At 39.1% G+C, this 18,411-nt stretch overlaps 1 protein-coding gene across 4 annotated transcripts in view; it reads left to right on the top strand.

Annotated features, from left to right (window-relative positions):
• ANAPC1 (anaphase promoting complex subunit 1) overlaps nt 1–18,411 on the top strand; it is a 114,189-nt gene that overhangs the window by 68,733 nt on the left and 27,045 nt on the right. For all 4 annotated transcript variants that reach the window (XM_055378288.2, XM_031008101.3, XM_055378289.1 and 1 more), the window contains 7 exons: nt 1,748–2,019; nt 8,159–8,393; nt 11,453–11,544; nt 13,501–13,635; nt 13,810–13,892; nt 14,832–14,910; nt 16,479–16,553. In XM_055378288.2, coding sequence (XP_055234263.1) covers nt 1,748–2,019; nt 8,159–8,393; nt 11,453–11,544; nt 13,501–13,635; nt 13,810–13,892; nt 14,832–14,910; nt 16,479–16,553 — 971 coding nt within the window. The remainder of the gene's footprint in view (nt 1–1,747; nt 2,020–8,158; nt 8,394–11,452; nt 11,545–13,500; nt 13,636–13,809; nt 13,893–14,831; nt 14,911–16,478; nt 16,554–18,411) is intronic.

Below are 18,411 nucleotides of genomic sequence, written 5' to 3'. Positions count from 1 at the left end.
AAGATTTCATATAATAAGTGCGGATTAAAAAGAAAATCTAATGCAAAATTGGCAAATGTTAAAATGTATTCAATCTGGGTGATTTAGTACTCAAGTGATACTTGGGTGGGTTTAAAAAATATATACATGCATCTTTTTTTCTGAATACATTTAATTGAATTTGCATGATTTAAAATGTGTTTATGACATTAATTCAGCATTTTATTCTTTTAGTCATTCTGGTAGGCCAAAAAGAAAGGTTATCCTGTTAATTTAGGAAAGAATATTTTCTTTAATAGTTGCTTAACCCACACTGATGTGGCCTGTTGTACTTTTGTATGTTGTTATTCTCATTGAAGAAAATTTACCTTACCCTTTGCATTTTATTTTCTCTCGTGTATAAATATTATGTCTTTTGCATATGATGAATGAATGTTTCAGAAAGGTCACTCAGTTTTTTCATATTGATATGTCTGCCTTTTTTGAGAAAGTACAAGTGTAACTTATGAACTTATTACTCATTGTGGTGCTAACACTAGCAGTTGAGTTAGCTTTTAGGTACTAAAAGCATATAGTAAAGACAAGTCTTACTTTGTGCTTTGTGTGTGTATGTGTACATGCTACAAATAAGACACTGCATCTACTTAAAATTTATTTTACATAACATCTTAGAACTCTTTAAAAATGGTATTTTTAAAGCTGCAGTGAAATGGATAACTTTATGCAGTAATTAAAATATTTATGTTAATTATTTTATCCGTGACTTAAGACAATATTCAAAATATATTTAAAAAGATTCAGTGTTTGCTGTATATAATGTAAATCAAAAAGAAAAGAATCAAGAAAAAATTCATAGAGAACATATAGCATTGTGAACATATAATTTACATTGTTCTTAAATAAATGGACCGTAAAAGTATAATCTAGTGAATGCCCTTTTGAAGTTCACTGGGTGACTCAAGTCTATAAAAGGATGCTTTTTACAAAACTATCTCTAAGCATTTTAAACAATAGCATATAATTAGATATCTATATCTGTATGTATATATAGAGAGAGAGAGAAAAAAAGAGAGAGAAGGGGGCATATGTAGGTAAGAGCTGTAGCAGATTTATTAAGGTTCTTGTTTCCTTTTTTTTTTCTTTTTTGAGACGCAGTCTCTGTCTGCTGCCCAGGTGGGAGTGCAGCGGCATGATCTTGGCTCACTGCAACCTCTGCCTCCCAGGTTCAAGTGATTCTCATGCCTCAGCCTCCCAAGTAGCTGGGACAGGCATGCACCACCAGGCCTGGCTTTTGTCTTTTCTTAAGATGTCATTTTTCCTTAATGTCTAGGGGAAAATATAGGATAGAACATTTGAAATTAACATCAATGTCATCAGTTGTTGGGATTTATAACTTGTATAGTTTAACAGTGATGTTAGTCTTCATTTTGGTTTTTAAGCTCTCTGTTTGAAAGAAAAAATCAGTGATTATCCCAGTCATCTCTGTATAATGTTAAATTGGTATCAGTTATCTCATTATATAGCCTCATACATTTTAACAAAAAGGACAATGAACTGTTTAGACAGTGAAAGTTTTTCCAGTTCCATTAAGTTTGACTCACATGTACAAAAGTTTTAAGTGGTCATAGAGACCTAACGTTCCAGGCATTATGGGGTTAATGGTTTTGAATGTAGAAAACGTAAGTAATCTTAGTCTCAAAGATCTAAATTTAACAATCTTGGTTTTGTGAATTTTTATTCTCTCAATGTTCTTCGTTTGGCTGGATAGGGCGTGCCCCTCCTCGGAACACAACAGTAGACCTTAATAGTGGAAACATCGATGTGCCTCCCAACATGACAAGCTGGGCCAGCTTTCATAATGGTGTGGCTGCTGGCCTGAAGATAGCTCCTGCCTCCCAGATCGACTCAGCTTGGATTGTTTACAATAAGCCCAAGCATGCTGAGTTAGCCAATGAGTATGCTGGCTTTCTCATGGCTCTGGGTTTGAATGGGCACCTTACCAAGCTGGCGACTCTCAATATCCATGACTACTTGACCAAGGTGAGACCTGTGCTCCCAGTGCCTGGCTTTGTGCCTTGCCTGGCTATTGTAGTAGCTCCTAATTGCTCTATTTGCTCTTCTTTCTTCATTCTTGTACTTCTAAGTCCATTTGTCTCATAGTACATGGAATAATCTTTCTAAAGCGTAAATCAGAGTATGTCACTTCCCTGGTCAAAGCCATTTAATTAATGATCTCCCATTGCTTTTTTTTTTTTTTTTGAGTAAGGCAGGGTAGAATTTAATGAGTGACAAGAAAGCTTTCAACAGCGAGAGTGGACCCAAAGGTGGGTTGCCAGCCACGAGGCTGAGTCTAGAGGTTTTTATGGGCTTGAAATGGGGGAAGTGCGTGCTGATTGGTCTGTGGGTATGCTTGAAAAAGCACCATTTAGAAATAGGCAACTGGGGAAGGGCAGGTATATGTAAAGCAGGTGAAGGATAAGGACCAATCAGGAGAGAGCATGCCAAACAGGAATGAGAGCTCTCTAGTCCATGGATTTATCCAGAACTTGTAGCTTGGTTTTCAGGCTTTCGACTGTCCTTGGCTTGAAGGTTGAGTTTCATCTGAGAATTTACCTGCCTCCTACCGCTATGAATCCCCGCTCTGAAGAGGTATATCTAACTGCTGTTAGGATAGGGGTGATGACTGTTCTGCTTCATGCTGACAGAGGGTGTTGTTTTGGGAAACAGCAGTCAGGTCTCTCTTAGAGGCCTATCTAAGGGTCCTCTGGTAAAAGAGAGCCATCAACCGAGGTTCCATTTGCATGACCACTTGGAGTTTGATGGCCTCTAGGTGAGAAAAAACAAATTTTACAAGGAGGTTACACATGGACCAAATATGAGTATTACAATGCGAACACAAAGAGGAACTAAAAGGGGGAAAATCCATGCCCATATATTAGGGACACCTAGAAAGGACAGGAAGAAAACCTCTGAAAATGGACTGTTCTATTCCAGGATTTTGCAAAATAGGGTTGTCATGGGCATGTCCCCCTAGATTATTAGATATGTTATAATTAGGCATTGCAATGCTTTTAATTAGATTTCTGATCCATAGGCTGCAGAATCCAGTAACGCCTGATAATCCCCTTAGTTAGCTGAGGGTCTTGGGGAGAAGGAAGGAGAAAATGGATCCAATTCTCTCCTCGCCCAGTGCCCTGGTCCCTTCTGACAAGACCAGGCATAGGTACTTCACTGAAGTCTGACGGAGTTGAGCCTTGGACTTTGAAACTTTATGTCCTCTGTCAGTTAGAAAATTCAGAAGAGCCTTACTGCCTTTCTGAGAAATTTCCTCAGTTGGGGCACAGAGTAGAGTGTAATCTACATATTAAGACTAACTTGAGTTTGAAAGAACTCAGAGAGATCTTTTGAGATTGCCTGCCCAAACAGGTGGGGGCTGTCTTGGAAACCCTGTGGTAATACCATCAGGTTAGCTGGGTAGTCTGGTTGGAGGGATCCCTGAATGCAAACAAGTTTTGGGAGTTGGGGTATAATGGTATGCAGAAAAAAAGCATCTTTTAATTCCAAGAATGCAAACCATTTAGTTCCTTCAGGTATCTAAGTTAACAAAGTATAGGGATTGGGAACCACTGGGTAAATTGGTTAATTACACCAGTTACTCATTAAGGAGGTGGAGATCCTGGACCAGTCTCCAATCCCTGTTGGGTTTCTTTCTGTACTCCCAATATTAGGGTATTACAAGGACTGTTGCAGAGTTTAACAAGGCCCTGCATCCTTAGGTTATTAATGATGGCTTCTAGCTGTTTCCTAGCTTCTGGTTTTAGGGGATATTGTCTTTAATTAGGGAAGGAGATGAGATCCCTGAGATGGATTTGGACTCGTAAGACTGTTGTAGCTCAGCCAGTATTTTCCTGAATTGCCCAAACTTCTGGATTAATATCAGTCTCCACCAGAGGGAGGCAAAGAGTCTGTCCTGGAGCCATAAGGTTGGTGGTTCCCATGTGAGCTAAAATATCCCTACCTCAGAGGAGTCGGGCTTTCAGGTATGATTAAAAAGGCATAGGTAAACGAAAGGTCTCCCTAGGTACAGCTAAGGGATTGAGAAAAATATCGAGTCAGAGGCTTTCCTGAGACGCCCCTCACAGTTGTGCTAAGGGAGGAGGGGAGGCCCAGAATGGAGAGGAGAACAGGAATGGCTGCTCTGGTGTTGAGTAGGAAGTCCGTCCTCTGAGTCCTTTGACCTCCAGACTCACCCGGGACTCCTGGATGGTAATGCAGCCTGGGCTGTCAGAGCTGGGGAGGAGAGCCCTGGGACCCATCAGTCCTGCTGGACCATTTGAGAAGCCGGCTCTGAACCTCGGGACGTATGTTTCTGGAGGCAGTTCATCTTCCAGTAGTCTCCCTTACAGATTGGACAGGGCCGTGGGGGCTGCTTCTGATTTCGGGGGCAGACTCTCTTTTAGTGCCCCCACACTGATAACAGCCGGTCATAGAATGAGAAGCTCCCTGGGATCGAGAGGTTTATATGCCTGTATGGCAGCTATTAGTGCCTGTGCCTTTTTCTCGTTCCTTTTCTCCCTTTTTCATGGGCTTCCTCATGGTCCCGATTATAAAAGACCAAGGTGGTGACTTTCAGGATTTTCTTTAGAGTACTGTCTGGTGCAATAGCTAGCTTTTTGCAGCATTCTTCCAATATCTGGGGCTGCTTGGGTTATAAACTTGTCTTTCAAAATTAACTATCCTTTTATAGAGTCAGGAGAGAGATGTGTGTTTAATTAAAGCCTCTCTCAGTTTTTCCAGGAAAACAGAAGGGTTCTCTTCAGACCCTTGGTTTATGGTTGATAACTTAATGTAATTGAGAGATTTGGCTCTAGTTCTCAGACCTTCCACTGTGCATCCCTGAAAATGTTTTCTCGGCCACTTTCCTAGAGCAGTGTCTGAGTCCCATTGAGGATTATTGGTGGATGCTGCCTGCTTGGCTGTCAGAAAGGGCTCCCTAATTTCTTCCGCCTTTTGGTAGGTGCCATAATAAGATAAACATTTCATCTCCAAATGTCTCAGTGACCTGTAAAGCCGCCTGCTTCTCTGAAGCTCTAAGAGTCTGGTTGGGAAGTAACATGATACCCTTCCCTGAAAGCTCAGACACTTGAGTAAGGTTCTGAAAGGCTTCAGTATACCTACAAGGTCGACACAATTGTCCTAGATTTCTTTTTATCTGCCTCAAATCTTGTAAAGAAAAGGGGACTTGTACTTTGGTAGGACCATATTCACTATGCATTTCCTGTAAAGGAAGAAGTGATGCTGGAGCGCATCCAGGTCGAACTCTTCTAACAGGATGAGGTTCAAAAGGGGGCCTGGATAAGGGGGACGAGATGATCCAAGAGAAGCTGGGACCTGGGCTGGTGCAGGGGCCTCTGTCTTCTCTTCTAAGGAGGCAGACTGTTTTTTCCCTTCTGCCTGGATTAAGTCTGGCTGGATATCACTGCTATAAGTGCAAGGTCTATTATACATTGCTGACAGAGCTTGGGGTTATTCTGCAGGGCAAAAAAGGCCTATACATATGGAATTTTGGACCATTTTCCTTCTCTGTGGTTGAAGAGATCTAGCTATAGGATAGTATTATAGTTGTTATTTTCCCCAGCTGACTAGGTCTCTCCATCTTCCAACTTCTAGCTGGGCCAAGGCTTGGTACTGATAAATACCAGGTATTTTTTCTTCAGAGTCTGAGGATCAAAGGAGTTCCAATGTCTCGATGCACTTGAGAGGAGTGCAGCCTACCCATTTAGAAAGAGAGAGGGGAGAAAAAGGCATCCTTAGTCTTTCCCTCTGCTGTGCTAGAGTCCAAGGCGTCTCTCAGGCTTGCCTTGGTCATGGATGTGCGCGCAACCGCCATTCATGACCAGGGGAGGATCAAGCCAGCAGTAGTAGTTGCGTTCACTTGCACTCAGCCTTGACCCTCCTTGTCAGCTGCCTTTGATTTCTCTGAATTCGATATGAGCTCAAGACTAAGATGAATCCAGGGGGTCCCTGCATATTATTTGTCTATAATTCTCATCTGGCTGGCAGTTTATTTAGTTTCATCAAGCATAACCCAGCATCCTGCCCTGAAAAGAAGCAATTTCTCAAAGAGACACATAACTAAGTAACATTTCTCAGAAGAGCAGTAGGAAAAACATGATAGGAAAGATTGGAAGTCTTTGTCCGACACCTGAACAGGCTGTTGGGGACTGGGGGCCGGTGTAGGGTCCTTTGGATGTACCCTTGGCCAGATACCTTTAGTTGCCCCAGGACCTTATTCTGATCCCACATGATGGCTGAACTTCTGTGAAGGGAAACTGGTTTAGAACAAGGCCAACATTCCCAACACCAGAGGGCAAAGGGGGATCGACCATTGCTCTTAATATACATTCTAGGAGCTAGTGTGATCCTGTTCACTTCTCCAGCCCTAGTTGGTGCCACTGTTCTTCTTCATTTTTTTTTTTGATGTGGAGTCTCACCCTGTCACCTAGGCTGGAGTGCAGTGGTGTGATCTCATCTCACTGCAACCTCTGCCTCCCAGGTTCAAGCAATTCTCCTGCCTCAGCCTTCTGAGTAGCTGGGATTACAGGTGCGCACTACCACACCTGGGTAATTTTTGTATTTTTGATGGAAACGGGGTTTCACCATGTTGGCCAGGCTGGTCTTGAACTCCTGATCTCAGGTGATCTGCCTACTTCAGCCTCCCAAAGTGCTGGGATTATAGGCGGGAGCCTCTGGACCCAGCCCCACTCTTCTTGCTACCCCACACTCTAACCATACAGATTGGCTATTTTAGCTCCCTGGCAAACTAAACTCTTTCACTTCACAGCGTTATTTTTTTTTAAGGAATCTTTATTTATATAAATATATAAAATTCACATACCATACAATTCACCGTTTAAAGTATGTGGTACAGTGGTTTTTAGTATATTCACAGAGTTGTGCATACATCACCACTGTTAATTTTAGAACATCTTTTTCACCCCATAAAGGAACCTTGTACCCACTAGTGGTGACTCCCCATTCCTCTACCTCACCCCCTCACCTTCACTTCACCTCCTGCCAACCACTAATCTACTTTGCGTGTCTATGGGTTTGCCTTTTCTGGACCTTTCATATGAATGGAGTCATACAAAATATGGTATTTTAGTATGGGCTTCTTTCACTTAGCCTGATAATTTTAGGGTTCATCCATGTTGTGCCATCTATCAGCAATACATTCCTTTTTATTGTTGAATAAATGTTTTATTTTATGAATGTACATTTTATTCATAAGTTGATGAATATTTGGGTTATTTGTACTTTTTAGCTATTACGAATAATACTGCTGTGAACATTTGTATACATGTTTTTGTGCGGATGTATGTTTTCATTACTCAAGAGTAATGAAGTAATGGTAAGTAGTGGTACATACTTAGGAGTGGAATTGCTGGGTTATATGGTAACTCTGTTTAACTTTTTGAGGAACTGTAAACTGTTTTCCATAATGACTGCACCATTATACAACCCCATCAGCGATACATGAGAGTTCCAATCTCTCCATATTTTTGCCAACACTTGTTATATTGTGTTGAGTTCAGCCTCATTCTTTTGAATGTGTCCTTCCACTTTTCCCAGCACTGTTTTTTGAAGACTGCCCTTTACCTGTTGAATTGTCTTGGCACCCTTGTGGTCAGTTGATGTTAATGTGAGGGTTTATTTCTGAATCGCCTCAGAGCCATTTATTTACATGCTGTTTTATCACCTGAAACAGTCTTCCTCACCTTCAGAACTTGAGTGTCCCCTTTCCTGCCACTGTTCCTGGCTAATTTGTTTTCATCCTTCAGGTCCTAATATAAATTTCTTTGTATAATCTTTAGAGATTTCATCCCTAATAATCCTCTAGTCCCTCCCAATCTAAATTAAGCTATTTTAAAATACTCTTTCATAATACTTTGTACTTTCTTATTGTACTACTTTTTAATAATATATTTGTTTATGTTTTTTAATTTAACACTTTTTTTCCAATTAAGACATTAGGTCCATGAGAGCAAGGACCATGTTTGTTTAGTTTACTGCTGTATTCTCAGTGCCTCTCACCTTGCCTGTCAACATAAAAGTACTTCTTGAAAGTGGCAGGCAGTATTTTATTTTAAACTATGTATTTGTTTTGTTTCTATCTTAGGGCCATGAAATGACAAGCATTGGACTGCTACTTGGTGTTTCTGCTGCAAAACTAGGCACCATGGATATGTCTATTACTCGGCTTCTTAGCATTCACATTCCTGCTCTCTTACCCCCAACGTCCACAGAGCTGGATGTTCCTCACAATGTCCAAGTGGCTGCAGTGGTTGGCATTGGCCTTGTATATCAAGGGACAGCTCACAGACATACTGCAGAAGTCCTGTTGGCTGAGATAGGTAAGGGATTAATAGTGCTGAATCTTCATAGGCATGTACTCTCCACTCCACATGAACCCAAGTAAAAATGATAGTAAAATTATAAAAATTAAGGAAAGACAGTGGTAGCTTTTGTGAGCAAAGAATGATCTAGTACTAATTAAAAAAAAACAACAAAACTCTAAGTAATGTTATCCAAGGCTAATGTAACTGCAGGTTATTAACCTCCATATTTATTTGCTAGCTCATTACTGAATTCCAGTGGTCACATTTAATGAGGTACCTGTGGTTTTAATCACCTATGAGTATGCTGTTTATCCTGCTTTACCAGCAGTGTCTAGCAGTGGCCTGCACTTAAAACTCAGAGTAGATTGTTTTGGTCCCTGAGAGACACTAAACTAAACACATCACAGTGTTTACTGTTTTGGATAACAGCACTTCCAATAGAAGTCAAGTAATGGACTACTCCTTTCCTCCTTTACATGCTGGTGGGTATGTTGGTGATGAACCTGGAAATGGTAAGGTCCACACACTCACTTTAGTGAACATTGTCTCTGTTTTTTATTGGGTCCAAACTTTTTGGAAATCTTTATGTGTTGTCATCTTTTTCTGCCAAATGGAAATGCTATTGGCATTATTAATATGCTCAACAATTTAGTTACATACTTATATGTCCTATTCAAGATCTTTTCTATATGCATTTGTGAATATATTGTTAAAGATGTATATTCTTTAGTATAATTGTATCAGATAGCTATTGCCACAGTGATGCTACATACATACAGGCATAGCATTGGCCCAGGCAGCTCTGCTTTAGGCTGTAGATGTGTAGCCGGCTGTTCTGCTGCTGTTCTGCCTCACCTGCCTCATTCTGGGACCCAGGCTGGAGGGTATGTTTCTCTCGTGGTGTTGATAGAAACCTAAGAGAGAACCAGTGAAGACTGGGACCCATAATTTAGTCTACTATAATGATAAATGAAATTATTCCCAAAGTTGAAATGTTTTGGCTATCACAGTGCATGGTAGCATAAGTTAGAGATCTGAAAAACACTTATTCTGAAAATATTCAACACTGGTTGTTAAAGCATGTTCATCTGCAAAGTAGTCTACCCTTCTTTGGCTATATCATGATGATGTCTAAGGATGTCATTGCACAGTCTCACAGCTGTGGCATACCTCTTTCACACTGTATATAGAAGATTTCATCTTTAATTCATATGTATATGCCTTTTTATATAATTACTGTCAGAATGTACATTAAAATTTTTTTTTTTTTTTTGGAGACAGAGTCTTGCTCTGTTGCCCAGCCTGGAGTGCAGTGGTGCAATCTCGGCTCACTGCAAGCTCCGCCTCCCGGGTTCACGCCATTCTCCTGCCTCAGCCTCCCGAGTAGCTGGGACTACAGGCGCCCGCCACTACGCCTGGCTAATTATTTTGTATTTTTAGTAGAGACAGGGTTTCATGGTGTTAGCCAGGATAGTCTGGATCTCCTGACCTTGTGATCCGCCGTCTTAGCCTCCCAAAGTGCTGGGATTACAGGCATGAGCCACTGTGCCCCGCCTAAAAATTGTTTTTATAGATCATTGTTATAAATGGGTTTTAAAACAAATTTTGTGTAATATTCATTGAGTCGATGGTCTGTAAAATGCCTTTTTTTAACTTTTAGAACTTTTTAGATTGTTTCTAATAATCCTTTGTTGTTATGTATAAACATTACACTGATTACCTTTGTGTGATTTTTTTCTTTAATTTTTATTATTTATTTATTTATTTAGAGACAGAGTCTCGCTCTGTCACCCAGGCTGGAGTGGAGTGGCACGATCTCGGTTCACTGCAGCCTCTGCCTCCCAGGTTCAAGCAATTCTCCTGTCTCAGCCTACCAAGTAGCTGGGATTACAGGTGTCTCTCAGCATGCCTGGCTAATTTTTGTAGTTTTAGTAGAGATGGGATTTCTCCATGTCGGACAGGCTGGTCTCGAACTCGTTGACCTCAAGTGATCCGCCTGCCTTGGCCTCCCAAAGTGCTGGGATTACAGGCAAGGGCCAGCACGTCCAGCCTGTTTTCTTTTTTTTTTAATTGCATTTTTTTCCTATAGGGATAAAATTTCAGGAATGTGAACATTTTTTCAGAGGGAAGGGTTTTAATACATAGTACATTTTATCGTTTTCAACAAGGTAGTGTTAGAGTTATAGGGTGCTTTTTAAAAGTATGAATTTTGTATCCAGTCAGACTTCTAGGATCAGTACACAGAAAGTCTACCATAGTAGGGCTCATTATTATATACACTCGAAATAAATGTCTAAACATAATATTTAACAGCTTAACAACATAAGTAAGTGACCTCCTTATTCATTATCATCATTTGAACATGTTTCACCACATGCGATGTGTGGATTTGAAAGTAATGAAAACAAAATGTAAGATATTTTGTTGTTGTTGTTGTTGCTGAGATGGTGTCTCACTCTGTCACCCAGGCTGGAGTGCAGTGACCTGATTTTGGCTCACTGCAACCTCCACCTCCCAGGTTCAAGCGATTCTCCTGCCTCAGCCTCCCCAGTAGCTGATATTACAGGCACCTGCACCCTGGCTAGTTTTTGTATTTTTAGTAGAGACAGGGTTTCACCATGTTGGCCATCTGGTCTCCAACTCCTGACGTCAAGTGATCCACCTGCCTCGGCCTCCCAAAGTGCTGGGATTACAGGCATGAGCCAGCACACCCGGCCCAGATGTTTTAACAAAAAAATAAAACTTTTTTTTTGAATACTCTTACCTTTTTCCCTTTAAAATTTTTTTCTACTACTTGGTAATTGTTTTGGTAAGACTCAAAGTTTCACAGTATTTGAATATCATTGCTTATAAAGACTTAAATTGGCAATTTAAAAAGAACTATTTTGGGCCCTTTTTTTTTGGTAGGTAAACCTACAGTTGTGGACACCATTTATTATAGTGTCATAACTTTCTGAATGGAGTTATATTCCATTCGTATGTCCAGTGCAACTTGCTAGAAAGTTAACTCTAAGATTTTTATGAGATGAGATTTTGAGAAGCTAGTTTGAATTGTGTTGCTTTTCTTTTTACAGGACGGCCTCCTGGTCCTGAAATGGAATACTGCACTGACAGAGAGTCATACTCCTTAGCTGCTGGCTTGGCCCTGGGCATGGTCTGCTTGGGGGTAAGCATAGCCTATGCCTTCCCATGCTTCAGTTAGGACATCTACATGTTGAGACAAATAACGTTGACACCTAAACCTGAATATTGTCCCTTACTATGACTTAATCTGCTGCCCAGCTCTCTTGTCTTTTTGGATATTTTTCAAAGTACCAGATTTGCAAATTGAGAGAAACTGTGGTCAAGAGTGGGACTTTAAGATTTCTTTTCCTCCAGCTTACAGTGTTCATGAACAAACTAAAGGGAATAAAGTTTTTTTTTTTTTTAAAGCGTTCAAGACATAGAATGACTAAGTGACAGCCCACTATGACTGAAAACAGAGAATAGTGAAAACGTATATGATCGGGAGCCTTAAGAGTCTATAGTAGCTGCTTGAAACAAACCCTAACCCCCTTTTGCCATAGTGATGTTCACTGTGTATCCCAGAATGTTGTCCCAGTAGCATCTTCCTTGTGACAAAATGCAGTATCAGATTGACCCATCTTTAACTCCATCCAAGAGATGTGTGCAGAATTACCAGAAATGTTTCATTAAATGATTGTTTCACTTGAAATGTGGTTCCCCTTGAAAAACCACCAATACATTGTTATGGTCAAACTAAATGATATAAAGAAAGTTATAAGGCCGAGGTGATCAGATCACCTGAGATCAGGGGTTCGAGACCAACCTGACCAACATGGAGAAACCCCATCTCTACTAAAAATACAAAATTAGCCAGGTGTGGTGGCGCATGCCTGTAATCCCAGCTACTCGGGAGGCTGAGGCAGGACAATCGCTTGAACCCAGGAGGTGGAGGTTGTGGTGAATCGAGATCACACCATTGCACTCCAGCCTGGGCAACAAGAGTGAGACTCCATCTTAAAAAAAAAAAAGTTATAGTGGAAGGAATTTTTTCTCGTGTGTTCTGAAAATCCACCTTGTGGTTGACCATCTGTTAGGGCCTTGAATTCACATTGGCACGTGAGCTAAAGGGGCTGGTGGTATAATGGAAAATAATCAGCTGGGTGTGGTGGCTCATGCCTGTAATCCCAGCACTTTGGGAGGCCGAGATGGGCGGATCACGAGGTCAGGAGATCCAGACCATCCTGGCTAACACGGTGAAACCCTGTCTGTACTAAAAATACAAAAAAATTAGCTGGGCATGGTGGTGGGTGCTTGTAGTCCCAGCTACTCAGGAGGCTGAGGCAGGAGAATGGTGTGAACCCAGGAGGCGGAGCTTGCAGAGAGTCGAGATCGTACCACTGCATTCCAGCCTGGGCAAGAAGGCGAGACACCGTCTCAAAAAAAAAAAAAAGAAAAGAATCACACAGGGAATTGCAACTTGAATTCTGGTCCTAACTAGTGAGTCAAGTCGTTTAACTACATTATTGTCTGTTGCTTAATCAGCTTCATGGGTTGTTGAGCCAGATGGCCGTGTTTTATATATAGCCCTGCAACTTACTATAATAGCTGTATAACCTTGGGCTTAATCCCTCTGTGCCACACTTTCCTTATTTATAAAATAGGGTTTTAATAGTAGCTATTTGATATGGCTGTTCATTCATGTTAAACACACAGAATAGTGCCTGACACAGAGCGTGCATTTAATAAATTACTATTATTATCATAGTTATTGTTGGAAAAGTTCTTAAGTACAATAATGACAGTATTCAGGTATTTACAGTTCAGGTTTCAATTATATAACTAATATTTTTCTTTATTGTTAAATGTAACTAACTCTAAAGCTCTTATGTATTTTAAGACAGTACTTAAAGTTGAACATTCATGTATTAAAACTTTTATGAGAATTATTAATATTTATTAACTGATGATTAATGTTTGCTTTAAATTGGAAATAAAAAAAACAAAACCCGAAATAACCTGCTTCAAAGTTAGTTCATTTTTATATTTGTTATGGGTATGTGTTATGGATCTTCCTCCATAAAATTTCTTTTCACTCGTCTGTTATTGTCTTTTCCAGCATGGCAGCAATTTGATAGGTATGTCTGATCTCAATGTGCCTGAGCAGCTCTATCAGTACATGGTTGGAGGACATAGGCGCTTTCAAACAGGAATGCATAGGGAGAAACATAAATCACCAAGTTATCAAATCAAAGTAAGTACACAGCAAAGTAATAGATCAAAAGTCTGGAAGCTGGGAAATTAATTGGAAAATACTAGTGTTCATACTGACATTGGTAAATATGTTAATTTTAAGCATAGTTATTATTCAGAGGAATTTTATAATAATTTAGAACTCTTTTACATGCATAAATTCTTCTTTCAATAGGAAGGAGATACCATAAATGTGGATGTGACTTGTCCAGGTGCTACTCTAGCTTTGGCTATGATCTACTTAAAAACCAATAACAGGTATTTCTACCCACTCACCCTTCCTCCCGCGGTGATAGTATGATATCCTCTCTGACCTTGGTTGTAAAATTCAGTTACCTCATGTGTTTCTTTCCCCTGTGCTGGATTAAGCTGATTTTCATTCTTTCAAGTACTGTAAGTTTTTAAAAGAAAACTTGCAGTATTTGAAGTTATAAAGTTTTTACCTGGAAATAATGTATTTGGCTATTTTAATGGTATTTGACAATATAGTTTTCAATTTCTGTTCATTTCTGTTTTGTAGTTGATGTCAGTAACACCCAAACAATGCCCATGTTTGTTTTCATTAATTTAGCATATTGCTGTGAGGACTGGTTAAGCCAGAAATACTTATCATTTAGTGTGATCTTGGTTACCATGTAAAACAATGGTTTTTGCCTACTTCAGGAGCTTTTGTAATTACCAAACCGTCTACCTTCGTAACTTGCTATATTAATGCTGACGCTTGAAAGTAAGATCTTTGGCATTTATGCTTACACTTTGCATGAAGAATAAGTTGAGTACAAGACGTTATGCCATGTATTAAGTCTATTAATTAAAAACAAATTCTAAGATTCAAGGAGTTTTCAGTGTTCCACATTTCTCCCTTTAGAAAAAGTAAATGTGTGCAGAATTAACAAAGTGTTTAAAAATAGATATTTATTACTTTACTATTTGGATGAATGTGTAGGGCAGTGCTTCCTTGGCACTGGGGATATTTCATTGATCAAAACTAAAAATATCTTCCCTCATGGAGTTTATGTTATAGTAAGACATAATGTACATCTATAATAACTATTACATTAGAAGGTGTGAAGTATTGTGAAAAATATGTAGAGCAGTAGTGGAGTGGGAAGAAATGTTTTGAAATAGAGCTTGAGATTCTTGATTGTCTTGCCCTCTACTTGAACAGTGTCCCTTACTGTTTTCCTCCACCACCAGATCTATTGCAGATTGGCTCCGAGCCCCTGACACCATGTATTTGTTGGACTTTGTGAAGCCAGAATTTCTCTTGCTTAGGGTATGCTTTGTCTTCATTTGTGTTAACATGAGAAGTCTATTTGTGGTTCTTAAACTTAGCTTGTAAGCCGGGCACAGTGGCTCACGCCTGTAATCCCAGCACTTCAGAAGGTTGAGGCAGGAGGATTGCTTGAGTCCAGGAGTTTGAGACCAGCCTGGGCAACACAGGCTGGTCTCCATGAATGAATGAATGAAGGAATGAATGAATGGCAAACATAAATGTCTTTACAAGAGAGTCTTTTATTTTTAATTTGTCATGCATATCTAATTGGCAGTGTTCATTTGAAATTTCACAAATAGGACTTTGGGAATCCCAAGAAAGGCAACCACGTTGATATATAATACTTGGAGTGACATTTCACTGTCTCACATTATTATTCAAGACTTCCTAAAAAGAAACAAGTGATTAGGACTTTTTTACTGCTTTGTTTTACATTTTTGGATTACTATCAGGGATGTGATAATACCGTTAAGGTTGAATCTAAAGAAAGTAACAATTTGACTTAATTGTCTAAAATTTTCCCTCTAATTCTTTTTTTTTCTGATGTTTAAACTTAGCATATGGAAGCTTTTAAATTGTGTGTAGATAGAGCTATGATTCTTTGTGATTTTTTTCTTTTCCAGAGTACATTTTAAAAAGTACCCCCACAAGTTCTCTAAACTTTGGTGATATTCAACTGAATTTTAGTTTTTCTTTGTTAAAATTTAAATCTTTATTTTAATGAGTAGTTTAATGAGTAAGACGGTTCCCAACTTAGGATTTTTAACTTAACCATAGTGTGAAAGCAGTACTCATTCAGAAGAAACTACTTCCAATTTTAATTTTAATTTTTTTCTTGTACTCCTGGCAGTATGATGCTCTCATGGTGTTGGGTAATGGCAGCAAGCTGCATCTCCCAGTCAGCCATGCAGTCATGAGGGTAAATGACCCATACTCTACAGTTTACTATGCTGACAGAGAATTTCACTCAATTATAGGCTAATTTGAGTGTTTGGAGCATGTTTAAGGTAGGCTAGGCCAAGCTGTGTTGTTTGGCAGGCAAGGTGTATTAAATGTATTTTCTTTTTCTTTTTTTTTTTTTATGAGATGGAGTCTCACTCTGTTGCCCAGGCTGGAGTGCAGTGACACCATCTTGGCTCACTGCAACCTTTGCCTCCTGGGTTCAAGCTATTCTTGTGCCCCAGCCTCCTGAGTAGCTAGGACTACAGGTGTGTGCCACCATGCCCGGCTAATTTTTGTATTTTTAGTAGAGATGGGGTTTCACCATGTTGGCCAGGCTGGTGTCAAACTCCTGGCCTTCAGTGATCTGCCCGCCTTGGTCTCCCAAAGTGCTGGGATTATAGACATGAGCCACTGAGCCTGGCCTAAGTGTATTTTCAGCCTAAGGTATTTTCAACTTACAATAGGTTTATCAGTACATAACCTTCCTGCATTTGCATATACTTATTTTTCAAAATTCTCAACAGTTGGGAACTGATTCTTAAATTGTTCTGTTTATTATTATCATTGTTATAAAATGTATGAACTTTACTTGCTCTAATTGATTTTATCTCTGTTGCATTTTTAAGACACTTGCTCGATGCCTGATTTTGTGGGATGATATTTTACCAAATTCCAAGTGGGTTGACAGCAATGTTCCTCAAGTAAGTACATATAATAAATATTTTATCTTCAGTAGCATAAAATTATGATTTCTTATGGGATTTTTCAAAATTCTGTAAAATATTTTTTCTTATGAAGGCAATATTGATCATTAGGATACCTCTTAAAGACCTAAGAACTTTCATTTTAAGATTCTGTGCTGCACAGACCACCGCCTTCTCTTTTAGCCTCAGGTCCCTAGAAATTGTAGTTTTTAAAAATTAAATATGAATATCGGTGTTGCGTGGGAGTTAAAAAATGAAAGGAAAAAACTAAATATGTCTGCCAGAATACTCTAAAAAAGTGTTGATTTTTTGTCATAATTAAGTGCACATTTCTAAGATGCTATTTTACTTCGTGACAATTTTAGATCTCCTAATAACTCTTTTAATTACTTTATATCATATTTATTCGATAAGCCAAGTATACTAGTTAAAAATAAACAGATTTTTTTTGGTAAAAACTGAAAACTGAATATTGTAACTAGCCACTGCCCTTAGACAACTGTCCATGTCTAGTGGTCTCAGTTTCTTTACGTAGATTGTTTCTTTCAGTATTTTCAGAAGAAAAATCTCAAAGACTGAAAGAAGTTTATATGAACACCCACATCACCAATAGACTCTATAATAAGATTTTACTGTATAAACATGTTTAATCACTTATCTATCCACTTATCTATTCGTCTATCTAATCCAGCATTTTTTGATGAATTTCAATGTTAGTTCCAAACAGTAATACACTCCATCCTAAAATTGTACCATACATATTAACTGGAATTGGTATTTACATTTTTTCCTTTTAAGATAAAATTTATATATCGTGAAATGCACAAATGTTAAGTATCCTATTGGATAAGATTTGACTAACTAACACATAGACCTGTGGAAACCAGCCTCTATCCCTTGTGCCCCTTCCCTCTTTGTGCATTCACCTGTACCCCCAGGGTAACCAATATGTATTTTGTTTTTCTCCCAAAATATGTTAATTTCCAGATGTAGAACTTTATATTAATGAAGCCACATATGGCATATACCCTTTTGTATAAGACTTCTTTCAGCGTTTTCAAGATATTGAGTATATTAATAGTTCATCCTTTTTATTATTAGGTGGTACAGATTGAGTATTTCTTATCTGAAATGCTTGGGACCAGAAGCGTTTTTGGATTTTGGAATACTCGAAATTATACTTACTGGTTGAGCATCCCTAATCTGAAACTCTGACATCCGAAATACTTCAATGAGCATTTCCTTTGGGCATCATGTTAATGTTCAAAAAGGTTTGGATTTTGAGCATTTTGGATTTTGGATTTTCGGATTAGGGATCCTCAACTTGTGTATTCCATTTGCAATCCTATTAGGTAGGGTTGGAATTACTGAGGCATAGGGTAGATGGTATATTTAGTTTTATTAGAAATGATAAATCTTTTCCCAAAGCGGCTGTACCATTTGACACATTGACCAACAGTGTTTGAGGGTGTTGGCTGTTGCCCATCTAACTGGTAATTAATGGTGTTAGTTTTTTAAGTTTTAGTGCTGCTGATGAATACGTAATGATATCTGACTGTTGTTTAAATTTGCATTTCTCTGCTGACTGTTAATGTTGAGAACTTTTTCATTGGTTTATTGGTCCTCCATCTATCTTTTTTTGTGAAGTGTCTGTGCATGTCTTTTGCTTATTTTTTAAAAAAATTTGTATTTTTATTACTGCGTTGCTGGAGTTTTTTTAATGCATTCTAGAAACGCGTTCTTTGTCAGATTTCTTTTTTTTTTTTTTGAGACGAGTCTTGCTCTGTCGCCCAGGCTGGAGTGCAGTGGCGTGATCTCGGCTCACTGCAAGCTCTGCCTCCCAGGTTCACGGCAT

This window comes from Gorilla gorilla, chromosome 12, assembly GCF_029281585.2.
Source record: "Gorilla gorilla gorilla isolate KB3781 chromosome 12, NHGRI_mGorGor1-v2.1_pri, whole genome shotgun sequence".
NCBI classification, from domain to species: domain Eukaryota; kingdom Metazoa; phylum Chordata; class Mammalia; order Primates; family Hominidae; genus Gorilla; species Gorilla gorilla.
Note: the sequence above shows the minus strand (reverse complement) of the source record. Positions and strands in the feature narration are given on the sequence as shown.